Source organism: Pseudophryne corroboree, chromosome 1 (genome assembly GCF_028390025.1).
Source record: "Pseudophryne corroboree isolate aPseCor3 chromosome 1, aPseCor3.hap2, whole genome shotgun sequence".
In the NCBI taxonomy this organism is placed as follows: Eukaryota; Metazoa; Chordata; class Amphibia; order Anura; family Myobatrachidae; genus Pseudophryne; species Pseudophryne corroboree.
The window spans coordinates 369,462,009-369,488,790 of NC_086444.1; the positions used below are offsets into that span (position 1 = coordinate 369,462,009).

General features: G+C 47.9%; 1 protein-coding gene across 2 annotated transcripts in view; it reads right to left on the reverse strand.

Annotated features, from left to right (window-relative positions):
* The window catches only part of UPB1 (beta-ureidopropionase 1), a 129,707-nt gene that overhangs the window by 5,110 nt on the left and 97,815 nt on the right, over positions 1–26,782 (reverse strand). For both annotated transcript variants that reach the window (XM_063913039.1, XM_063913038.1), the window contains one exon: positions 3,382–3,536. In XM_063913039.1, coding sequence (XP_063769109.1) covers positions 3,382–3,536 — 155 coding nt within the window. The remainder of the gene's footprint in view (positions 1–3,381; positions 3,537–26,782) is intronic.

A 26,782-nucleotide genomic window follows, 5' to 3' on the forward strand; every position in this document is an offset into this window, starting at 1 on the left:
GTACATACAGTTCTTTGGCCCTAAGCTGCATGAAATGTATGCTGATATATTTACCACTAATCAACTTCCTCCCTCAATGTCCGAGGCCGTTATTATAGTACTCCCAAAGCCCGGTAAGGATCCCAGACTCTTGGAGTCCTACAGGCCGATCTCACTTATCCCTACCGATGCCAAGATCCTGGCGAAAATTCTTGCGGTCTGACTCAACTTAGTTATTAAATCTATAATACATCCGGATCAATCCGGCTTCATGCCGGGGAAATCCACGTCCATTAATTTGCGCAGGCTGTACACTATTTTGCAGGCTCCTCACGACTTCCCCTCGGATGCAGTTGTGGTTTCATTGGATGCGGCTAAGGCATTCGACAGCGTCGAATGGTCCTACGTGTGGGGAGTCATGGATTGTATGGGCTTCGGCCCTAATTTTATACGATGGGTCAAACTGCTATATCAAAGTCCGCGCGCCAGGATCTTGGTCAACTGCTACATTTCTTCCTCCTTTTCTTTGTCACGGGGCACCAGACAAGGTTGCCCCCTTTCTCCAGCCTTGTTTGCCATAGCCATCGAGCCTCTGGCTTGTTTGGTTAGGTCGCACCCGGGCATTGGGGGAGTTGATACAAAATAGCCCTTTATGCGGATGACCTGTTGTTATTCCTCCACGATTATGTTGTGGATATGCCTATCGTGTTGCAGGTCATAGAGAAATTTGGTGATTTTTCTGGTCTCCGCATAAACTGGTCCAAATCATTTATAATGCCCATTATGGGCTCTCCTCCCCAGGTCCTGAGGCTCTCCCTGCCGCTATGCTGGACAGGCCAGTTTAAGTACCTTGGAATCCAGATTTCTAACGACCCCTCTGACTTTATACCCTTGAATCTTGACCCACTTGTACAGCTAATTTGTACGCCAGTCAAGAACCTGGTGTAAACTCCCGCTAACAATGACGGGTAGGGTTAGCCTCATTAAGATGGTAGTTTTGCCCAAACTATTGTATGTTCTCTCGCAATCCCCTGTGTACATCTTTCCAGCCTTTTTTAAGAAATTAAATAGTATATTAACGTCTTTGATCTGGGCCAATAAAAGGCCTAGAATAAAATTAAATACACTCACCAGACAAAAAGTTGATGGAGGCTTGGCCTTGCCTCACTTCCAACTATATTACTATGCGGCCCAGTTGACACACATAGGTATTTGGCTCCGAGGAGGGAAGGATGCTGGTTTATACTGGGCATTATTATCCGGATCTCTCCCCGGCACAGGTTCTGGTGGGAGGGGGCACTTCCAGATTTTTGCCTGCTATTGTTTTTCAGGCCATGAAAATCTGGATAGCTATGAAGGGTCTGTTTAGGTATGATAGTATGGACCTGGACACTCCCCTTTGGTACTCTACATCGCTCCATGAACTGGGGTCTCTGGAGGGTGGGGGCGGTATGGGCCCCGTATTCCATAATTTCTATATCCCAACTGTATAATGCTGGAGCAATGAAATCGTTTCAGCAACTAAGGGAGGAGTTTGGTCTCCCGAACTCTTATTTTTATAGATTTCTGCAGCTCAGGCACACCTTGCAATCGCAGTTTCGGGATTCCCCCCCGGTGCTCCTCCCCTTTCCCATAAAAACCTTTTTGCAGTCACTGGGTCGAGTTAAGGTGATCTCCTTCACTTACTCGTACCTTCTTACAATAATTCATGCAGACCCGCTCTCGAATCTTCGGGAGAGCTGGGAGCACGACTTGGGCCCCATAGATGTGGAAGATTGGGAGGTTGCGCTGGGGAACTCGAGCCAGGTCACCAAATCACTACGGTTCCAACAGACACAACTCTTTATTCTGCATAGAACATATATGACACCAAATAGACTCACCAGATTTGGGGCTGGCGCAGTTGCCAGTTGTCCCAAATGCGGGGCTGCTGAAGGATCCTTCTGGCACCTTTGTGTGGGAATGTCCATCCTTACAGGCGTTTTGGGCGGGGGTCGGGTCGATTCTGGAACATAGGGGGATAATGAGAGATATGCTGACCCCGAGATTTTGTATTTTGGGGGTGGGCGGACCGGACTCTGGGTCTGGGCGGGAGGGCATATCTGCCCGTAGTATGTGCGCCCTTGCCAAGGTGTGCATTGCGCGGACATGGATGGCTCTGCATTCTCCTACAGTATCCACATTTAAAGCTTTGGTGAATGACACCCTACTGAAGGACCGCTATATTATATATATATATATATATATATATGAAAAATAATGCTCTTACCAAATACGAGAAAATTTGGTCCCCTTGGATCAGCTCATCATACTCATCCCTTGACCTTCAGATTTAGGGTGTATTGGCCCTACCGGTAGTGTGCTCTCTGGGCCTCGTGGTACCGAGCCGGACTCCCCTCCCCTTATTCTATTTATATTGTCATTGTACCTCACCTCATACAATTATGTATCTCTAGGCTTGAAGGTTGTGTTGTTTGTTTGTTTGTTTGTTTTTTTTTGTTTGTTTTTTCTTCTTCTCTCAGGGGGGTTGTGGGCTATATCTGGCCCGCTAGTTGGGATGTTTCTTAAAATATTTCGGGGAGAAAATTGAAAATGTTAAGTATGCGGATTATGATCTGATTACGGACTTCAGAAAATCTGTATAATGTGGGTTGAAAGTATTTGGAACTGTATCTTCCTGGAATGTCTTATTATGTATCTATATTGATGGGGGAGGTATTTGACCCAGTGTATTGTATAATGCCAATTGTGTTTCCCAGCATACACTGCTATGTCTGTATCGTTAACTATTTTGTTGAATAAAAATACTCGAAAAAAAAGAAATATAACCTTTTATTAGTGAAATAAATCAAGATATGACACCTATATTTTTGTAATAGAATTTGCCCCTATATATTTTTGCAGTGTAGTAGTTGACATGTAGTTTTCTTATATTGATCCAATGTAGTCTAGTAGATTAGAACACAGTATCTCAAACAACCTCAGGAACCCAACCAGTGCATGTTTTCCACGTCTCCTCACAATGGAACTTTCGTCACACATGCCTACTTTCTAAGCGTGGAGCTCATAAGAAGTGATCCTTGAGAGATCTTTCACCTCATCGGCTAAGTAAATAGACTTATTAAGCAGTAGAATTGCAGGTTTTTATTCTCTTCTGCTGGGAATAGTGAGTGGAATGTCTTTATCAATGTTGGAGGCAGATACAAATAATGAATATGCTGCCATGGGCATTAACAGGAATGGAAAATTTCAATAAGTATAACTTGCCTTATTCTACCACAGACTTAATAGAAGTTATGCAAGTGTAAATGTTTTACTGCAGGATAGCAGGCACCTACTATTATAAACAGTTAGTTACATATATAGGGAATCTGTATGCTATATTTAAAGTAAACCACATACCTTGAAGTTCCATTTGTCACTGGTCTGTTGGCACAGGTTAAGGTCCAGCTCAGCGATCAGAAGCCCATCACTTATCCTGCTTAACCCAGGTGAACGACTCCCGTCAGGAGCTGCAACATAACTAGACCCATAAAAATGGCCTAAGTCGTGATGAGCTGTAGATTGAAAGAAGAAATAAAAAAACATTCCTGAATTAGTCATACAAAGGGACATATATATAAAAACTGATTACATTGTGGTGTATGCAACTAATGATTCTATTGCACACTCCGCTGTGGATCAGATTCTAAAATTCATTGTGAGTTTATGCTTCTTTCTATAGTGACCCTGTACGATACCTATGCAGACTATAAAAAAGAAAAATGTTAGCGGTAGGAGAGATTAAATGGAGTTTTGACAAGGTCACTATTGGTTTAAAAACAGACTATTCATTGCTTTAGAGAAGAGTTACTCATTCACATCAGTCCACAGTGAGCTTACAATCATTACTCCCTACCACACCGATACACACTTAATTTCATCAGACTTCACATACCAGTATGTTTTGGAGTGTGGGAGGCAACTCTGGCAAACAAACACATAGTATCCCTCCACTTATAGAAAAATTTCATTTAGACCAACTTTATGCTCTAGCTCAGTGGTTCCCAAACTCTGTCCTCACGGCATCATAACAGTCCAGGTTTTAAGGAGATCCTTGGCAAATTGACTGTGGTACTAATTAAGTCACCTATGCCTAAACATGGTTATTCTTAAAACCTGGACCATTAGGGTGCCTTGAGGACCGAATTTGGGAACTACTGCTCTAGCTGATAGGTCAGGCAATTACTTGGTGCACTTCGTACATTCTGACCGTCCTCCTAACACCAAAGTCACTGCCACAACCACCCACGACATAGTTGACATTGTTCTGGGTTTCTATCATGGGGTTTATTCATCGTGTTTGTCGTGCACCCAGTCTGATTTGGTAGTTTATGTTGCTTCTGCCAACCTCTCATGTATTTCTCTAACGTCCTAGTGGATGCTGGGACTCCGTCAGGACCATGGGGAATAGCGGGCTCCGCAGGAGACAGGGCACATCTAAAAAAGCTTTTAGGTCACATGGTGCGTACTGGCTCCTCCCCCTATGACCCTCCTCCAAGCCTCAGTTAGGTTTTTGTGCCCGTCCGAGAGGGTGCAATCTAGGTGGCTCTCCTAAAGAGCTGTTTAGAAAAGTTTTTTTTTAGGTTTCAATCTCAGTGATTCCTGCTGGCAACAGGATCACTGCATCGAGGGACTTAGGGGAGAGATTTCCAACTCACCTGCGTGCAGGATGGATTGGAGTCTTAGGCTACTGGACACTTAGCTCCAGAGGGAGTCGGAACACAGGTCAGCCTGGGGTTCGTCCCGGAGCCGCGCCGCCGATCCCCCTTACAGACGCTGAAGAGACGGCAGAACGGAGGTCCGGAAAGCAGGCGGCAGAAGACTCCTCAGTCTTCTTGAAGGTAGCGCACAGCACGGCAGCTGTGCGCCATTGTTGTCACACGGCTCACTGACTCAGTCACGGAGGGTGCAGGGCGCTGCTGGGGGCGCCCTGGGCAGCAATATAATTACCTTTAGTGGCAAAATAAATACATCACATATAGCCATTAAGGCTATATGTATGTATTTTAACCCAGGCCAGTTTCTTAAAAACCGGGGAAAAGCCCGCCGAAAAAGGGGCGGAGCTTATTCTCCTCAGCACTCAGCGCCATTTTCCTGCTCAGCTCCGCTGGTGAGGAAGGCTCCCAGGTCTCTCCCCTACACTGCACTACAGAAACAGGGTAACAAAGAGAAGGGGGGCATAAATTGGCGATATTTATATATTAAGAGCGCATATATAGTAAACAACACCTTCTAGGGTTGTTTATATACATTTATAGCGCTTTTGGTGTGTGCTGGCAAACTCTCCCTCTGTCTCCCCAAAGGGCTAGGGGGTCCTGTCTTCGATTAGAGCATTCCCTGTGTGGCTGCTGTGTGTCGATACGTGTGTGTCGACATGTATGAGGACGATGTTGGTGTGGAGGCAGAGCAATTGCCGATGATGGTAATGTCACCCCCTAGGGAGTCGACACCGGAATGGATGGCTTTAGTTATGGAATTACGTGATAATGTCAGCACATTACAAAAGTCAGTTGACGAAATAAGACGCCCGGCTAACCAGTTAGTACCGGTTCAGGCGTCTCAGACACCGTCAGGGGCTGTAAAACGTCCTTTACCTCAGTCAGTCGACACGGGTACCGACACAGATGAATCTAGTGTCGACGGTGAAGAAACAAACGTATTTTCCAATAGGGCCACACGTTATATGATCACGGCAATGAAGGAGGCTTTGCAGATCTCTGATACTGCTGGTACCTCAAAAAGGGGTATTATGTGGGGGGTGAAAAAACTACCTGTATTTTTTCCAGAATCAGAGGAATTGAATGACGTGTGTGATGAAGCGTGGGTTAACCCCGATAGAAAACTGCTAATTTCCAAGAAGTTATTGGCATTATACCCTTTCCCACCAGAGGTTAGGGCGCGCTGGGAAACACCCCCTAGGGTGGATAAGGCGCTCACACGTTTATCAAAGCAAGTGGCGTTGCCGTCTCCTGATACGGCCGCCCTCAAGGATCCAGCAGATAGGAGGCTGGAAACTACACTGAAGAGTATATACACACATACTGGTGTTATACTGCGACCGGCAATAGCCTCAGCCTGGATGTGCAGTGCTGGGGTAGTGTGGTTGGATTCTCTGACTGAAAATATTGATACCCTGGATAGGGACAGTATTTTATTGACTCTAGAGCAATTAAAGGATGCTTTCCTTTATATGCGAGATGCTCAGAGGGATGTTTGTACTCTAGCATCAAGAGTAAGCGCGATGTCCATATCTGCCAGAAGAAGTTTATGGACGCGACAGTGGTCTGGTGATGCGGATTCCAAGAGGCATATGGAAGTATTGCCATATAAAGGAGAGGAATTGTTTGGGGTCGGTCTTTCGGACCTGGTGGCCACGGCAACTGCCGGCAAATCCACTTTTTTACCTCAGACCCCCTCCCAACAGAAAAAGACACCGTCTTTTCAGCCGCAGTCCTTTCGCTCCTATAAAAAGCGACCAAAAGGACAGTCTTATCTGCCGCGAGGCAGAGGAAAGGGTAAGAAAGGGCAGCAAGCAGCCCCTGCCCAGGAACAGAAGCCCGCCCCAGCTTCTACAAAGCCATCAGCATGACGCTGGGGCTTTACAAGCGGACTCAGGAACGGTGGGGGGTCGACTCAAGATTTTCAGCAATCAATGGGTTCACTCACAAGTGGACCCGTGGGTCCTGCAGATAGTATCTCAGGGTTACATGCTGGAGTTCGAAAGGTCTCCCCCTCGCCGGTTCCTAAAGTCTGCTTTACCAACGTCCCCCTCAGAAAGGACGTCGGTTTTGGAAGCCATTCACAAGCTGTATTCTCAGCAGGTGATAGTCAAGGTACCCCTCCTACAACAGGGAAAGGGGTATTATTCCACACTATTTGTGGTACCGAAACCGGACGGTTCGGTAAGGCCTATTCTAAATCTGAAATCCTTGAACCTGTACATAAAGAAATTCAAGTTCAAGATGGAGTCACTCAGAGCAGTGATAGCGAATCTGGAAGAAGGAGACTTCATGGTGTCCTTGGACATAAAAGATGCTTATCTACATGTCCCGATTTACCCCTCACACCAAGGGTATCTCAGGTTCGTGATACAAGACTGTCATTATCAGTTTCAAACGCTGCCGTTGGGTTGTCCACGGCCCCTCGGGTCTTTACCAAGGTAATGACCGAAATGATGGTTCTTCTACGAAGAAAAGGCGTATTAATTATCCCTTACTTGGACGATCTCCTGATAAGGGCAAAGTCCAGAGAACAGCTGGAAGTCGGTGTAGCGCTAACACAAGTAGTGCTTCAGCAACACGGGTGGATTCTAAATCTTCCAAAATCTCAATTGACCCCGACAACACATCTGCTGTTCCTGGGCATGATTCTGGACACGGTTCAGAAAAAGGTATTTCTCCCGGAAGAGAAAGCAAGGGAGTTATCCGAACTTGTCAAGAACCTCCTAAAACCAGGAACTGTGTCAGTACATCAATGCACAAGAGTCCTGGGAAAGATGGTGGCTTCGTACGAAGCGATTCCATTCGGCAGATTCCATGCACGAACATTTCAGTGGGATCTGCTGGACAAATGGTCCGGATCGCATCTGCACATGCATCAGCGGATAACACTGTCACCGAGAACAAGGTTGTCTCTCCTGTGGTGGTTGCAGACTGCCCATCTGTTAGTGGGCCGCAGATTCGGCATACAGGACTGGGTCCTGGTGACTACGGATGCCAGCCTACGAGGTTGGGGAGCAGTCACAAAGGGAAGAAACTTCCAGGGCGTGTGGTCAAACCTGGAGACGTCTCTTCACATAAATATACTGGAGCTAAGAGCGATCTACAATGCTCTAAGCCTGGCAAAATCGCTGCTTCAGGGTCAGCCGGTGTTGATCCAGTCCGACAACATCACGGCAGTCGCCCACGTAAACCGACAAGGCGGCACGAGAAGCAGGAGTGCAATGGCAGAAGCTGCAAGGATTCTGCGCTGGGCGGAGAATCATGTCGTAGCACTGTCAGCAGTGTTCATCCCGGGAGTGGACAACTGGGAAGCAGACTTCCTCAGCAGACACGACCTTCACCCGGGAGAGTGGGGACTTCATCCAGAAGTTTTCCACATGATTGTGAACCGTTGGGAAAAACCAAAAGGTGGACATGATGGCGTCTCGCCTCAACAAAAAATTGGACAGGTATTGCGCCAGGTCAAGAGACCCTCAGGCAATAGCTGTGGACGCTCTGGTAACACCGTGGGTGTACCAGTCAGTGTATGTGTTCCCTCCTCTGCCTCTCATACCAAAGGTACTGAGAATTATACGGAAAAGAGGAGTAAGAACAATACTGGTAGTTCCGGACTGGCCAAGAAGAACTTGGTATCCGGAACTTCAAGAGATGCTCACGGAGGATCCGTGGCCTCTACCTCTAAGAAGGGATCTGCTTCAGCAGGGACCTTGTATGTTCCAAGACTTACCGCGGCTGCGTTTGACGGCATGGCGGTTGAACGCCGGATTCTAAAAGAGAAGGGCATTCCTGAGGATGTTATTCCTACTTTAATTAAAGCCAGGAAAGAAGTGACCGCACAACATTATCACCGCATTTGGAGAAAATATGTTGCGTGGTGTGAGGCCAAGAAGGCTCCAACTGAAGAATTTCAATTGGGTCGATTCTTACATTTCCTGCAAGCAGGATTGTCTATGGGCCTCAAATTGGGGTCCATTAAAGTTCAAATTTCGGCCTTATCAATTTTCTTCCAGAAGGAATTGGCGTCAGTGCCTGAAGTACAAACTTTTGTCAAAGGTGTACTACATATACAACCCCCAATAGTGCCTCCAGTGGCACCGTGGGATTTGAACGTGGTTCTAAATTTTCTCAAATCTCATTGGTTTGAGCCTTTAAAATCGGTAGATTTAAAATACCTTACATGGAAGGTAACCATGCTGTTGGCCCTGGCTTCAGCCAGGAGAGTTTCGGAGTTGGCAGCTTTGTCATACAAAAGCCCATATCTGATATTCCATTCGGACAGGGCAGAATTGAGGACACGTCCTCAATTTCTCCCTAAGGTGGTTTCGGCATTTCACTTGAACCAGCCTATTGTGGTGCCTGCGGCTACTAGCGACTTGGAGGACTCCAAGTTACTGGACGTTGTCAGAGCATTAAAAATATATATTTCAAGGACAGCTGGAGTCAGAAAATCTGACTCGTTGTTTACATTGTATGCACCCAACAAGTTGGGTGCTCCTGCGTCTAAACAGACGATTGCACGTTGGATATGTAGTACAATCCAACTTGCACATTCTGTGGCAGGCCTGCCACAGCCTAAATCTGTAAAGGCCCATTCCACAAGGAAAGTGGGCTCATCCTGGGCGGCTGCCCGAGGAGTCTCGGCATTACAACTTTGCCGAGCAGCTACGTGGTCAGGGGAGAACACGTTTGTAAAATTTTACAAATTTGATACTCTGGCTAAAGAGGACCTGGAGTGCTCTCATTCGGTGCTGCAGAGTCATCCGCACTCTCCCGCCCGTTTGGGAGCTTTGGTATAATCCCCATGGTCCTGACGGAGTCCCAGCATCCACTAGGACGTTAGAGAAAATAAGAATTTACTTACCGATAATTCTATTTCTCATAGTCCGTAGTGGATGCTGGGCGCCCATCCCAAGTGCGGATTGTCTGCAATGCTTGTACATAGTTATTGTTACAAAAATCGGGTTATTACTGTTGTTGTGAGCCATCTGTTCAGAGGCTACTTCGTTTGTGTTATCATACTGTTAACTGGGTTCAGATCACAAGTTGTACGGTGTGATTGGTGTGGCTGGTATGAGTCTTACCCGGGATTCAAGATCCTTCCTTATTGTGTACGCTCGTCCGGGCACGGTACCTAACTGAGGCTTGGAGGAGGGTCATAGGGGGAGGAGCCAGTACGCACCATGTGACCTAAAAGCTTTTTTAGATGTGCCCTGTCTCCTGCGGAGCCCGCTATTCCCCATGGTCCTGACGGAGTCCCAGCATCCACTACGGACTATGAGAAATAGAATTATCGGTAAGTAAATTCTTATTATTTCCACTAATGCCGGATGAGATTGATATTGCCATCAAATACTTCCCAGGAGGTAAGGCAACAGGTGTAGATGGTATTCCCTTGGAGGTGTATAAAAAAAAAAAAAAAAAACACCCCACCATATTCTATGTTTGCAAATTGCTTGAGATGTATAATGCATTTTTGAGGACTGTTCATTCCCTTCATTTATGTCCGAGGTGCCTATTTGTGGTGCTGCGGAAGCCTGGTATAGATACTCGCCTCCTAGATTTTTATCGTCCCATCTCCTTGATCCCCACAGCTGCTAAAATTCTAGCCAAGGTTCTTTCCCTCAGACTTAAATCAGGTCATCTCCACTATTATCCATCCAGATCAGACTGGCTTTATGCCGTGAAAATCTATGGCGGTTGTAGATCCATCTTCAGACTTCCCACAGAGAGGAATCAACTTCTGTTTTTGTCTCTAGCTGCAACGAAAGCATTTGACTCAGTGGATTGGTTCCTGTGGGAGATCATGAGATGTTTTGGGGTGAGTCAATCCTTTTTATGTTGGGTTCAATTGCTTTATGCATCGCCTAAAGCTCAGGTTTTCATAAGTGGTTATATTTCCCCTTCCTTTCTGCTGTGTCGGGGTAATCAACAGGGTTGCCCCTTATCCCCGGCGGTGAATTAGATCTGTGCAACTATTACAGTACACAGTGGGCGCTGATAAGGGGTGTCCTTTATATATAACAGCGCTGTGAGTGGGTTGGCTCTGATCTCTCTTGCCATTCTCAGGGGGAAAACTCTGTCTACCCTACCCTGTGTGTGTGTGTGTGTGTGTGTGTGTGTGTGTGTGTGTGTGTGTGTGTGTGTGTGTGTGTGTGTATATATATATATATATATATATATATATATATATATATATATATATATATATATATATATATATATATAGTGTTTGGGGTCTCCAGTTAGCTATGTCCAGGGACTCTGTGTCATATGCAGCTGAGGACATGTCCTCTCACGATGATCTCATTCCATGTAATCAGGATTGCAGTGTTGTAGTGCAGATACCAGCAAGGGAGCCGAAGTGGTTATCCTCGATCAAAACTATGATTTCTCAGATTTCTGCTAGGGTTGCTCAGACTGAATCTGCAACTCAGGTTTTACAGAATTCGATGGCAGTTTTGTCCTGTTCTGTTACCTCAGGCCCCCCTCCTCTGGGTTCCCACAAACGTGCTCTTAACCAGATCATGCAAGACGACACGGATACTGACTCTGACACGGCAGACGGTGATGGGGATGTGCTCCGGGGGGGCCGCATCTCTTGCAAAAGGGGTGCAGTTGATGATAGACCTGAGCAGGTTGAGTAGGCTTACTTCACTGACAACAGGAAAGCCTCGCTAACCTTCCTTGCGTCAAAAGAATTAAATGCTATTTTTGAAAAAGCATGGGAAAATCCAGAGAAAAAATTCCATATCCCTAGGAAGGTTCTGGTTGCTTTCCCCTTCACTGAGGAGGATAGAAAGAAATGGGAAAACCCACCCATAGTGGACACGTCTGTATCCAGACTCGTAAGATTGACACTACGCTCAAATCCATATACATGGCTTCAGGGAGGATACTCCATCCTACTATTGCCTGTGCACGGATCTCCAAAGCTTGTTAGGCACGTTACTTGAGGATTTGGATACGTTAGATAAGAGTGACATTGAATTGTTTCTCCATAACATTCAGGATTCTGCAGGTTTTATGGTGGAATCCATGAAAGACCTGGGTTCAATGGCTGCAGGAATTTCTTCCATGTCGGTCTCAGCTCGTCGAGGACTGTGGCTGCGCCAGTGGTCTGCCGACGCAGAATCCAGGAAAGGAGTGGAGACCCTACCCTACACAGGTCAGGCTCTCTTTGGGGAAGCATTGGATGCGTGGATCTCCACGGCTACAGCGGGTAAGTCCCCTTTTCTTCCCTCAGCAGCTTCTGCTACGAAGAAACCTTTCTCTTCACCTGCATCTCAGTCCTTTTGGGTTTCTAAACCAAGAAATGCCAAACTGGCCAACACCTTCTTTAGAGGGGGCCGACCAAAATCCAAGAACAGAAGCCTGCTTCAGGTGCGCCAAAGTCCTCCGCATGATGGTGGACAACGCAGCCTGGAGGTAGGGTTCGGTGGGGGCAAAGCTCAGACATTTCAGTCATGTCTGGGTGCCGTCCGGCCTGGACCCCTGGGTACTAGATATTGTGTCCCAGGGGTACCGGCTGGAATTTCAAGATCTCCCTCCTCACCGGTTCTTCACATCGGGCTTGCCAGCTTTGCAGGCAGACAGGGCTACCCTACAAGGAGCCATCCAGAAGTTGGTGGAGGCACAGGTCATTGTACCAGTCCCTCCTCAAATGCAGAAGACAGGTTACTATTCAAACCTTTTTGTGATACCGAAACCAGATGGTTCGGTCAGGCCCATTCTGAACATGAAAATCACTGAACCCCTTTCTGAGGAAGTTCAAGTTTAAAATAGAGTCTCTAAGGGCAGTCTCCAGGGATACCAGGAGGGGGAATTCCTGGTATCCCTGGATATCAAGGATGCGTACCTCCACATTCCAATTTGGCTGCCGCATCAAGCCTATCTCCGATTCGCTCTGTTGGACTGTCATTTACAGTTCCAGGCCCTACCATTCGGCCTATCCACAACACCTAGAGTATTCACCAAGGTGATGGCGGAAATTATGGTTCTCCGCAGGCAGGGGGTGAACATAATTCCGTATCTGGACGATCTGCTGATAAAGGCATCGTCCAAGGAGAAGCTGTTTCAGTCAATAGCTCTTACGACCCAGCTTCTCAAGGAACATGGTTAGATCTTGAATATCCCAAAATCACATTTGGAACCAACCAGGAGGTTGTCCTTTCTGGGAATGATCCTCGACATGGAGGTGCAGAGGGTGTTTCTTCCAGAGGAAAAAGCATTGGTGATACAGGCAATGGTCCAGGATGTCCTGAAGCCAGCCCGGGTTATGGTTAATCAGTGCATTCGCCTTCTGGATAAGATGGTGGCCTCTTACGAGGCTCTGCAGTATGGGAGGTTTCATGCTCGGTCCTTCCAACTGGATCTCCTGGACAAGTGGTCGGGATCCCATCTACACATGCACCAGAGAATACGTCTGTCGCAAAAGGCCAGGATTTCTAGAAGCTGGCCTGCCGATAAACATTCTGGAGCTAAGAGCCGTATACAACGGTCTTCTCCAAGCGGCCTATCTTCTGAGAAATCGGGCCATTCAAGTATAGTCGGACAACATAACGACAGTGGCTTACATAAACCGACAAGGTGGAACGAAGAGCAGAGCTGCAATGTCAGAGGTAACAAAAATCATCCTCTGGCCAGAAAAGCACGCGTTGGCGCTGTCAGCAATCTTCATTCTGGGAGTAGACAACTGGGAAGCGGACTTCCTTAGCAGATTTGATCTCCATCCAGGAGAGTGGGGTCTCCATCCGGAGGTGTTCATGGAGGTAACAGATCTTTGGGACGTGGCCCAAATCGACAGGATGGCCTCTTGTCTCAACAAGAAGCTTCGGTGGTATTGTTCCAGGTCGAGGGACCCGCAAGCAGTGGCGGTGGACGCCCTAGTGACTCCGTGGGTGTTCCAGTCCGTGCACCTGTTTCCTCCACTTCCACTCATTCCAAGAGTTCTCAAACTCATAAGGAGAACAAGAGTTCAGGCAATCCTCACTGCTCCGGATTGGCCAAGAAGGGCTGGGTATGCAGATCTTCTGGATCTACTGCTAGAAGAGCTGAGTCCTCTTCGGGAGCATCATCTGCAGCAGGGGCTGTTCGCCTATCAAGACTTACCACGACTACGTTTGACGGCATGGAAGATGAACGCCAGATACTAGCTCGGAAGGGCATTCCGAACAAGTTTATTCCTATCCTGATACAGGCTAGGAAAGGAGTAACGTCTAAACATTACCATCATTTTTTGGAAGAAATATGTATCTTGGTGTGAGTCCAAGAAGTTTCCTACGGTGGAGTTACAACTGGGACAGTTTCTCCTCTTCCTGCAAGCAGGTGTGGATATGGGACTGAGATTAGGATCCATAAAAGTCCAGATTTCGGCCCTGTCCATTTTCTTCCAAAAACAGTTGGCTGCCCTCGCTGAGGTTCAGACTTTTTTGAAGGGAGTTCTGCACTTTCAACCTCCCTTTGTTCCGCCTACGGCGCCCTGGGATCTTAACGTGGTGTTGCAGTTCCTCCTGTCGGATTGGTTAGAACCTCTACAGGAGGTCGAGGTCAAGTTTCTCACGTGGAAGGCTGTCACTTTGTTGGCCTTAGCTTCTGCTAGACGTGTGTCGGAGTTGAGGGCTTTGTCATGTAAAAGCCCATACTTAATCTTCCTTGAAGATAGAGCTGAGCTCCGGCCACGTCAGCAGTTTCTTCCGAAGGTTGTGTCGGCATTTCATATCAACTAACTTATTGTGGTGCCAGCTGCGACTGACTCCTCAATTTCATCCAAGTCCTTAGATGTTGTAAGGGCTTTAAAGATCTATGTGAGGAGGACTGCTCATCACAGAAAAGCGGACTCTTGTTTGTCCTGTATGATCCCAAGAAAATTGGGTGGCCTGATTCAAAGCAGACGATATCTCGCTGGATCAGGTTCACTATCCAGCATGCGTATTCTACGGCAGGCTTGCCGTGTCCTACGTCTGTTATGGCCCACTCTAATCGTAAGGTGGGTTCTCCCTGGGCAGCTGCCGGGGTGTCTCTGCTTTGCAACTCTACCGAACAGCTACTTGGTCGGGTCGAACACAGTTCTACAAGTTCGATACTTTGGCCTCTGAGAATCTAAAGTTTGGTCAAGTGGTTCTGCAGGAGCCTCCGCGCTCTCCCTCCTGTTCTAGGAGCTTTGGTACATCCCCATGGTACTAATGTGGACCCCAGAATCCTCTAGGACGTAAGAGAAAATAGGGTTTTAATTACCTACCGGTAAATCCTTTTCTTGTAGTCCGTAGAGGATGCTGGGCGCCCGCCCAGCGCTTCGTTATCCTGCAGTGGTTATTTAGTTCAGTACTGCTTAGTTCTTGGTAAGTACTGTTTTGTTACTTGGTAAGTAATCCTGTTCAGCCGTTGCTGATGTTTCAAGCTAGTTAGCTTGGGTTGTCTTGTGTGTGGGGCTGTCTTGTGTGTGAGCTGGTGTGAATCTCACCACTATCTGTGTAATCCTTCTCTCGAAGATGTCCGTCTCCTCGGGTGCAGTTTCTAGACTGGGTCTGGTAGGAGGGGCATAGAGGGAGGAGCCAGCCCACACTCTAACTCTTAAAGTGCCAATGGCTCCTAGTGGACCAGTCTATACCCCATGGTACTAATGTGGACCCCAGCATCCTCTATGGACTACGAGAAAAGGATTTACCAGTAGGTAATTAAAATCCTATTGTACATATTTGAGAGAAAAGTCTCGTTCTTGGCACAGAAATGTATCAAAATTATGTGACTAGTTTGGCTTATTTCAGGCTGTAACATAGTTGAACATTTGCAAATATCTATATTTCTTTGACATATCGGATAATTCTTTTAATATGGTCCAATCAATTTTCAAGTGCTAATTGCTAAATTTATCATCTTACGATGTATGTAACGGACCCTGTATTTGTAGATGCGCTATTGTACTGTATTTAATATATGTCCCACTACTGCATTTTGATTTTAGTTATGTTATTAAAAACCAATAAAAGATTACTCAATTAAGGGGTCTATTTACTAAGCCTTGAATGTAGATAAAGTCGCTGGAGATAAAGTACCAGCCAATCGGCTCCTGGAGGGGGGGGGGGGGGGGGGGTTGTAGGAACCAACTTATTGGAAAGTTAATGGTTCTCTACTCCTGACACTGAGCTCCTGAGGGTGATGATCACAAGCCCACGAGGCGACCGCTCACTCCCGAAGCACGGGCACCATCCCCTAACAGAGCCAGAAGATAGAAGAGTGGCGAGTACAGCGCCGGTGTCCCGATTAGCGGGTCGCCGGTCAGTATGGCGGCACAAGGGGTGACATGTAGACGCTAGAGGAGCGTCCTGAGCCAGCACTTTAACCCTACACTGGTCCCATCGTTAACGGGCTAATCCCGCTGTTAAAGCTCAAATCCTCAGGCCAGTATAAAGAATTAGTGGGGGAAGCCGTGAGCCATTGCAGGGGGCGGGGCTTCCGCTCAGAGCGGATCCAGCACTCACCAGCGCCATTTTCTCCCTGCAGATCAGAAGGAAGAGATGCTGACAGGGAGCGCTGCCCTCCACATAACTCCAGCAATATGTCTGTGGTATCAGGGTGTTATAAACAGGGTGGGGAGTGGGATAACAGTACTAACTACCCTATTAAGGATAGTTAGTAAGACCAAGGCTTTTATCATAATAACTGCCTACAGAGGCGATGTGTGGCTGGCTCCTTATACTCTGTGACTCTCTGAAGGTACTCTGGGGAAACGGTGTCTGACATTTTCCTGCTTGTGTGTGCAAGTGTGTATATCCCACATTACCATGTCTAAGGACTCTGTGTCCTGTGCTGCAGAGTGTTTATCTTCTCCTGAGGAGTCTATTCCATGTACTTAGGACTGCAATATACTTTCTCAGTATGAGACATCCTTGCTGAAATCTGGGATATCATTCCCCTTAAAGAATCCACCCAAGCAGGTTCAGATTTAGAAGGCTGAGAAAGAGACGCAGTTTTTGAGGAGCTCTGTGGAGGTATTGCAATATTCAGCCCCCACTACTTCGTCAAAAACCCCACCTACATACCCGCAAAAACGTGCACTTGCCCAGATAATGCAAGCTGACACTGATACCGACTCTGATACAGGGGACGGGAATGGGGATATGCAGGGGGAGATGCATCCTTTGCTAAAGGGGTGCAACTAATTATTGAAGCCATTAGGGAGGTTTTGCACATTACTGAGAAGGCACCTGAGCAGGAAGAGGAGACTTATTTTACCGTAAAAAATAAGAAATCCTTGCTTACCTTCCCCGCTTCTAAGGAGTTAAACTCCAGATCCCTAAAAGAATTCTCATTGCTTTCCCTTTCCCTGAAGAGGACAGAAAGAAAACCCACCTATAGTAGACGCTTCTGTATCTAGGTTGTCTAAAAAGGTGGTTTTTCCTGTCCCCGGTTCAACCGCCTTAAAGGAGCCGGCTGACCGCAAGATTGAGACTACGCTCAAATCTCTATACTCTGCTACAGGTGTAGCTTTAAGACCCACTATGGCTTGTGCGTGGATTTCTAACGTCATAGTAAAGTGGTCAGGCACATTAATACTAGAGGATTTAGATACTATGGATAGGAGTGACATTAACTTGTTTTTACGTCACATACAGGATTCTGGGGGTTTCATGGTGGAGGCCATGAAGGACATTGGCCTGCTTAATACGAGGGCTACACCCATGGCAGTGTCGGCATGCAGAGGACTCCGGCTATGCCAATGGACTGCAGGTGCAGAATTCAAGAGTGTGGAGAACCTACCCTTCACAGGTCAGGCTCTATTTGGGGACGCACTGGATGCAAGGATATCCACGGCAACTGCGGGTAAGTCGACCTTTCTTCCCTCCGCAGCTGCTCCGGCTTGGAAATCTTATCCTACGCCTACACTGCAGTCCTTTCGGACCGCAAAATTTTAAAAATACAAAGGCCCCCCCACCTTCTTTAGAGGAGGTCGGGGAAAATCCAGAAAACCTGTACCACCAGGTTCACAGGAACAGAAACCTGGTCCTGCTTCCTCAAAATCTTCAGCATGACGGTGGACCTCCCAGCCTGGAGATCGGGCAGGTGGGAGCGAGACAAAGATTTCAGTCACGTCTGGGCGTCATCGTGCCTAGACCCCTGGGTAAAAGATATTGTTACCCAGGGGTACAGACTGGAGTTTCAGGAACTCCCACCTCACAGATTCTTCAAATCAGGCTTACCAGCTTTGCTGACAGAAAGGGCTATCCTACAGGAAGCCATTCAAAAGTTGGTACAGACAAATGTCATTGTTCCAGTTCCACCTCACCTAACACACAAAGGTTATTGCTCAAACCTGTTTGTGGTACCAAAACCGGAACTGTTCGGTACGGCCTATATTGAACCTAAAGTCATTGAGGGTATTCAAATTCAAGATGTAGTCTCTGCGAGCAGTGATCTCAGGTCTGGAGAAGGGGGAATTCTTAGTATCAATGGATATCAAGGATGCGTACCTTCACATTCCAATCTGGCCGCCTCATCAGGCTTACCTACGGTTTGCACTACAGGACTGTCACTATCAGTTCCAGGCATTGCCATTTGGCCTCTCCACAGCACCGAGGGTGTTCACCAAGGTCATGGTGGAGATGATACTCCTCCGCAGGCAGGGAGTGAACATAATTCCGTACCTAGACGATCTACTGATAAAGGCATCTTCCAGGCAGAGACTGTTGCAGAGTAATGCTCTCTCAACTCAACTACTCCTGGATCATGAATGGATCCTGAACCTTCCAAAGTCATATTTGGAGCCGACAAGGAGACTGCCATTCCTGGGGATGATACTCAACACAGAAGTGCAGAGGGTGTTCCTACCGGTGGAGAAAGCGTTGGTGATCCAATCAATGGTCCAGGATGTCCCGAGGCCAGCCCGGGTATCGGTTCATCAGTGCATTTGCCTTCTGGGAAAGATGGTGGCCTCCTACGAGGCTCTACAGTACGGAAGATTCCATGCACGGTTCTTCCAGCTGGATCTCCTGGACAAGTGGTCGGGTTCACATCTTCACATGCACCAGCGGATACGCCTGTTGCCGAAAGCCAGAATTTCACTCCTCTGATCGTTCCAAACTTCTCACCTACTCGAGGGCTGCAGGTTCGGGATTCAGAATTGGATCCTTCTAACCACGGATGCAAGTCTCAGAGCGTGGGGAGCAGTCACCCAAGGGGAAAACTTCTAAGGCAGATGGTCAAATCAGGAATCTCTCCTTCCAATAAACGTTCTGGAACTAAGGGCCGTATACAACGGCCTTCTACAAGCGGCTCCTCTTCTGCAACATCAAGCCATTCAGGTTCAGTCGGACAACGTCACAGCGGTGTCCTACATAAACAGGCAGGGAGGAACGAAGAGCAAGGCTGCGATGTCAGAGGTAACAAGAATCCTCCTCTGGGCAGAACGACACGTGCTGGCGCTGTCTGTGATCTTTATTCCGGGAGTGGACAACTGGGAAGCAGACTTCCTCAGCAGACACGATCTGCATCCAGGAGAATGGGGCCTCCACCCGGAGGAATTCCAGGAGGTAACAAGCCATTGGAATGTACCTCAGATAGACAAGATGGCCTCTCACCTCAACAACAAGCTTCAGAGGTACTGTTCCAGGTCACGAGACCCACAAGCAGTGGTGGTGGACGCTCTGGTAACTCTGTGGGTGTTCCGGTCAGTGTATGTGTTCCCTCCACTTCCACTCATCCTAAGGATTCTCAAGATAATAAAAAGAGCAAGCATTCCGGCGATCCTCATTGATTCGGACTGGCCAAGAAGGGCTTGGTACGCGGATCTTCTGGATTTACTTCTGAAGGATCCGAAGCCTCTTCCTCTTCGCGGGGACCTTCTGCAACAGGGGCCGTTCGCTTATCAAGACTTACCACGGCTACGTTTGACGGCATGGATGTTGAACACCAGATCTTAGCTCGCAAAGGCATTCCGAACAAGGTCATTCCTACTCTGATCCAGGCTAGGAAGGGAGTAACGTCTAAACATTACCATCGGATTTGGAAAAAATGTGTGTCTTGGTGTGAATTAGAGATGAGCATGTTCGGTTTTACTCGGGTTTGCTAATTGGCTATCCAAAACGCGTGACATTTGTGATCCAATAAGATGCCGTTTCGAGCCCCGAGTAAATGTGAGTAAAACCGAACCCGCACATCTCTAGTGTGAATCCAAGAAATTTCCGATGGTGGATTTTCAACTAGGTCGTTTTCTCCTTTTTCTGCAAGCAGGTGTGGATGTGGGCCTACGCTTGGGCTCCATAAAAGTCCAGATTTCGGCCTTGTCCATTTTCTTCCAGAAACAATTGGCTGCTCTTCCTGAAGTTCAGAAATTCTTAGAAGGGGTTCTGCACATCCAACCACCCTTTGTGCCTCCCACGGCACCTTGGGATCTTAATGTGGTGCTGCAGTTCCTGCAATCGGATTGGTTTGAGCCTCTACAGGAGGTAGACTTGAAGTTTCTTACTTGGAAGGTGTCAGGAATCGACTCACCACAGTGACATCTGTCCGTCGGTGCGGACTCCGTCCGGGGTTCCTACGTTCTGCTGTCATCCGCACCTCTGCCGCCAGACGTCATCCTGGGCCTAGGAACGCTCCTGTGACAGCGGGTGTGTGAGCACGCCGCGTTCCCGCCGGGCCGCGGCATGGGCGCCGCCATGACAGTCTCCATCGGTCAGAGTACGGCGGCCAATCCGGTGCTTGGCCGCACCTCCTTTTCCCACTCCAACCAATGCCTGCACACCAGGGGGTATATCAGGAGCTGCAGGGTGAGCCTGTGGTTATCCTGAACTTTGTGTCACTCCTGCGACCCATGTGTCTGGATCTGTTACCTGTTCCTCCGTGTTCCTGCTTACCTACCTACACCTCCGTGTTCCTGGTTACCTACCTGTGACTTTGTGCTCCTGGTTATCCTCCTACAGCTCCGTGGAACTACAAGCCTCAGCAACACCTGCTTCTGTTTACAGGCTTCACACTAATCACCAACCCAGTGTGCTTCAGCCTAGCAGTAGAGACTCGCTCCAGGTGCATTCCATCTCCTCACCTGTGATGCAGCTTGCTTGCTGCTTGTGCCTCATCACCTGCACTGTGAACGTTGCCAGTCTCCTGCCTCTGCTACCAGGTTTGCTGTATGTTAAAATCTCTGCTGGTTCCATGTTTTAAACTGCTCTGGTTCCCATACCAGATTATCATCTATCAAGTTATCATTCATCAGTTGTCATTCATCAGTTATCATTCATCCATTGTCATATCTCTATTGCCATAGTCTTTCAGCTCCCACGCTGTACCATTGACATTGCATTCCTTATTGTTTATTTCTGCTGCCTTTTGTGAACTTTGTGTTTAATAAACATCATTGCGCCCATGCGCAGAAACTTAATCCAGCCTCCTCACTTTCTCCCTCCTACCTCCACTGACCCACTAGCGCCCCCTCCGGGGACACAGACAAAACCAAGTCTGACAGTAAGTTCAGGATAGATGGACTCGGACGGTGGTCGGAGTGTGGGGTCAGAGGCCTTACAAAATCTGGTCTCCCGCTTGGATGGTCAAGAGGCTGTGCAGCAGCAGATGTTTCAGTTCCTGCAAGGGATGTCCTCCCGGATTGATACACTACAGCAAACCCTGCCTAGTGTACCTGCTACTTCAGTTCCAGTTACTCCAGCGCCTGCAAATGTTGTGAGTTCTTCTATGCCGGCTGCATCAGCTCCAGTGTCACGCTTGCACCTGCCCGTGCCTAGCAAGTATGATGGCAGCCCAAAGTTATGTCGCGGGTTTCTTAACCAATGTGAAATCCAGTTCGAATTATTATCACACAATTTCCCCACGCCAAGGTCCAAGGTTGCCTACATCATCTCACTACTCTCTGGTTCTGCCTTGAGTTGGGTGTCTCCTCTGTGGGAACGTGCTGATCCTCTGATGAACAACTACGCTGAATTCGTGTCAACCTTCAAACGAATCTTTGACGAACCGGGTCGTGCAACATCAGCCTCTGGAGATCTTATTCAACTTCGTCAAGGTACCCGTAGTATGGGACAGTATGTCATCCAGTTCCAGACGTTAGCCGCAGAGATTCAGTGGAACAATCAAGCCCTGGTAGCAGCCTTCTGGCATGGACTTTCAGATCGGATCAAGGATGAACTGGCAACCCGCGATCTCCCTGAGCAATTGTCTGATTTAATTTCCCTGTGCATTAAGTTGGACTCTCGCATTCGTGAACGCAACAGTGAACGTGCTCGTAGTGAGCCGCGCAGGTCAAGAATGGTACCTTCTGTACAATTTCAGCCTCCACCTTCTGATGAGCCTATGCAAATAAATAGGTACCGCCTAACTCCTGAGGAGCGGTCAAGAAGACTTCGTGAGAGACTGTGTCTTTATTGTGCGGCTGCAGGTCACCAGATTAATTCTTGTACAGTGCGTTCGGGAAACGCCAGATCCTGACTTGTAAAGGAGGAGTCAAGTTGGGATCTTTTAGACAAGCTCCTTCAAATCAAGACCTTATCCTTCCCGTGACTTTAGAAACTTCGGTTGGTCTTCAATCTGCATCTGCGTTAGTGGACTGTGGAGCCGCAGGAAACTTCATCACTCAAGCTGCGGTAGATAAGTTTTGTTTGCCTGTCTGTGAACTCTCATACCCAGTCTACATTACCGCTGTAGATGGTAGCCGAATCTCCAAGGGGAATATCTCTCACCAAACTGTACCAATAGTTCTGGGAGTTGGGTTCCTGCACTCAGAATTAATAAAGTTCTTAGTTATTCCTCAGGCAACCCAAGAGGTCATTTTGGGTATGCCCTGGCTCCAACTACATAATCCACAGATTGATTGGTCTACTTTACAACTTTCTTCCTGGGGTTCACATTGCCGCCAGGCCTGTTTAGCCCAAGTTTGTCCTATCAAGTCTACTGAAGTTAAAACCCAGTCAAGTCTTCCTGCGGCTTACCAAGATTTCTCTGACGTCTTCAGTGAAAAAGCCGCTGACGTTCTGCCGCCCCATAGAGAGTGGGATTGCCCCATTGACCTCATTCCCGGCAAGAAACCACCTAGGGGGCGTACCTATCCGTTGTCCGTTCCTGAAACTGAAGCGATGAGCAACTACATCAGGGAGAACTTACAGAAAGGATTTATCCGTCCCTCATCTTCACCCGCTGGTGCGGGCTTCTTCTTTGTTAAGAAAAAGGATGGAGGATTACGTCCATGCATCGACTACCGGGGTCTCAATGACATTACCATCAAAAATAGCTATCCATTACCACTCATCACCGAATTGTTTGACAGAGTTAAGGGAGCCCGCATCTTCACTAAGTTAGATCTTCGCGGTGCCTACAACCTCATCAGAATCCGGAGTGGTGACGAATGGAAGACAGCTTTTAACACTCGAGATGGTCATTACGAGTACCTGGTAATGCCATTCGGGTTAAGCCCCAGCAGTGTTCCAGCACTTTGTGAACGAAATCTTCCGTGACGTTCTGTACAAGTATCTTGTGGTTTATCTGGATGATATCCTCATCTTCTCCCAAGACCTCTCCTCTCATCGTCTACAAGTCCGTGAAGTCCTCCGACGTCTTCGTGAGAACCGGCTCTACGGTAAACTGTCCAAGTGCACCTTTGAAGTTTCCTCTATACCCTTCCTGGGGTATATAATTTCCGGATCGGATCTCCAGATGGACCCGACAAAGTTGGAAGCCATTGCCAATTGGTCCATTCCAAATTCTCTCAAGTCTATTCAGCGATTCCTGGGATTCGCCAATTACTATACGAAGTTTATCCGAGGATTCTCAACTCTCATCGCTCCTATTACCAACTTAACTCGGAAAGGGGCAGATCATTCCAACTGGTCAGAAGAAGCTTTGGCGGCATTCCAGAAGATCAAGCTGGCCTTTATGTCTGCTCCAGTTCTGTCTCAACCAGATGTAAACAAGCCGTTCGAGTTGGAGGTGGATGCCTCTACGGTAGGAGTTGGAGCTGTTCTCTCCCAGAAGGGAACTGATGGGAAGATTCACCCTTGTGGATTCTATTCTCGTAAATTCCTCTCTGCAGAAGCTAACTATTCCATTGGAGATCAAGAACTACTAGCGATCAAGCTGGCCCTTGAGGAATGGAGGTATCTCCTGGAAGGGGCCAAATATCCGTTCAACATCTATACGGATCATAAGAATCTGCTTTATTTAAAGGCAGCCCAGTGCCTTAATCCTCGCCAGTCCCGGTGGGCTATGTTTTTCTCTCGTTTTAACTTTAAGCTTCATTTCCGCCCAGGTTCTCAGAATATTAAAGCTGACGCCTTATCCCGATCTATGGAGTCCGAAGAGGAAACGTCTGACTCAGTTCCGCATTCCATCCTGAGTCCAGTGGTATTTGCCGCATCTCAAGTTTCTCCTGCTCCTCCTCCTGGTAAGACTTTTGTTTCCCCAGAACTCCGTCCCAAGTTGTTGTCTTGGGCTCATCAGTCCAAGTTCACTGGACATCCTGGTATTCTGAAAACCTTCAAATTCCTCTCTGAGACGTACTGGTGGCCGAAGATGAAAGCTGACATCAAAGATTTAGTGGCATCCTGTCCTAAGTGTGCGCAGCACAAGACTCCTCGTCAGTCTCCAGCAGGTCAGTTACAACCATTATCTGTTCCCAGTCGCCCCTGGTCACATCTGTCCATGGATTTTATCTCCGACCTGCCCCCTTCTCAAGGATATAATACCATCTGGGTTGTGGTGGATAGATTTACCAAAATGGCCCATTTCGTTCCTCTCCAGGGTCTCCCTTCTGCCCCAAAACTCGCCCAAATCTTCCTACGGGAGATTTTCCGTCTGCATGGACTACCCTCGGAAATAATATCCGACCGAGGTGTTCAGTTTGTAGCGAGGTTTTGGAGAGCCCTCTGTTCTGCCATGCAAGTTAAACTGAAGTTCTCGTCAGCTTACCACCCTCAGACGAATGGGCAGACAGAGAGGGTAAACCAGGAATTGGAAAACTTTTTAAGACTTTATATTTCATCTTCTCAAGATGACTGGTTGGATCTGCTCCCGTGGGCCGAATTTGCCCACAACTTCCGCTACCACACCGCTACTGAGACAACTCCGTTCTTTGCTGTATATGGACAACATCCTCGTGTTCCAGATTTCCAAGAACTCCCTCACATTGATGTTCCTGCTGCCACTGCTGTCCTGAGTCAGTTTTCTTCAACCTGGAGGAAGATTCATGCTTCCCTCAAGAAGGCCTCCAGCCGGTATAAATTCTTTGCTGACCGCAAAAGACGTGCAGTTCCTAGCCTGAAACCTGGTGACAAGGTTTGGCTTTCTACTCGGAACCTCCGTCTTAGAGTCCCGTCGATGAAATTCGCACCACGTTTCATCGGTCCCTTTTCTATTGACAGAGTCATCAGTCCTGTGGCCTACAAGCTTAAGTTACCACCTTCATTACGAATACCTAATGCCTTTCATGTCTCTCTCCTCAGACCATTAGTCCTGAATCGCTTCCAAAGAGCTCTTCCAGTCGGCCCCAAAGTTCGAACTCAGCGGGGCGTGGAGTTCGAGATAGAGAAGATTCTGGATTCCCGTTGCCGGTACGGTCGTCTACAATATCTTATCGACTGGTCCGGTTATGGTCCGGAGGAGAGAAGTTGGGTGAATTCGTCAGATGTCCATGCTCCAAGGTTGGTCCGTGTCTTCCACAGCACTCATCCTTCCAAGCCACGTGGGTGTTCAGTGCCCACCCATAAAGGAGGGGGTACTGTCAGGAATCGACTCACCACAGTGACATCTGTCCGTCGGTGCGGACTCCGTCCGGGGTTCCTACGTTCTGCTGTCATCCGCACCTCTGCCGCCAGACGTCATCCTGGGCCTAGGAACGCTCCTGTGACAGCGGGTGTGTGAGCACGCCGCGTTCCCGCCGGGCCGCGGCATGGGCGCCGCCATGACAGTCTCCATCGGTCAGAGTACGGCGGCCAATCCGGTGCTTGGCCGCACCTCCTTTTCCCACTCCAACCAATGCCTGCACACCAGGGGGTATATCAGGAGCTGCAGGGTGAGCCTGTGGTTATCCTGAACTTTGTGTCACTCCTGCGACCCATGTGTCTGGATCTGTTACCTGTTCCTCCGTGTTCCTGGTTAGCTACCTACACCTCCGTGTTCCTGGTTACCTACCTGTGACTTTGTGCTCCTGGTTATCCTCCTACAGCTCCGTGGAACTACAAGCCTCAGCAACACCTGCTTCTGTTTACAGGCTTCACACTAATCACCAACCCAGTGTGCTTCAGCCTAGCAGTAGAGACTCGCTCCAGGTGCATTCCATCTCCTCACCTGTGATGCAGCTTGCTTGCTGCTTGTGCCTCATCACCTGCACTGTGAACGTTGCCAGTCTCCTGCCTCTGCTACCAGGTTTGCTGTATGTTACCATCTCTGCTGGTTCCATGTTTTAAACTGCTCTGGTTCCCATACCAGATTATCATCTATCAAGTTATCATTCATCAGTTGTCATTCATCAGTTATCATTCATCCATTGTCATATCTCTATTGCCATAGTCTTTCAGCTCCCACGCTGTACCATTGACATTGCATTCCTTATTGTTTATTTCTGCTGCCTTTTGTGAACTTTGTGTTTAATAAACATCATTGCGCCCATGCGCAGAAACTTAATCCAGCCTCCTCACTTTCTCCCTCCTACCTCCACTGACCCACTAGCGCCCCCTCCGGGGACACAGACAAAACCAAGTCTGACAGAAGGTGGTCACGCTGTTGGCATTGGCATCTGCTCAACATGTGTTGGAATTGGGAGCACTGTCGCACAAGAGCCCTTACTTGATTTCCCATGAGGATAGAGTTGAGCTCAGAACGCGTCAGCAATTTCTTCCGAAGGTTGTATCGGCTTTTCATATTAACCAACCTATTGTGGTGCCAGTGGCTACTGACACCTCGATTACCTCAAAGTCCTTGGATGTTGTGCGGGCTTTGAAAATATATGTGAAGAGAACTACTTGTCACAGGAAGTCGGATGCACTATTTGTCCTTTATGATCCCAACAGGATTGGGTGTCCTGCTTCTGAGCAGACATTTTCTCGATG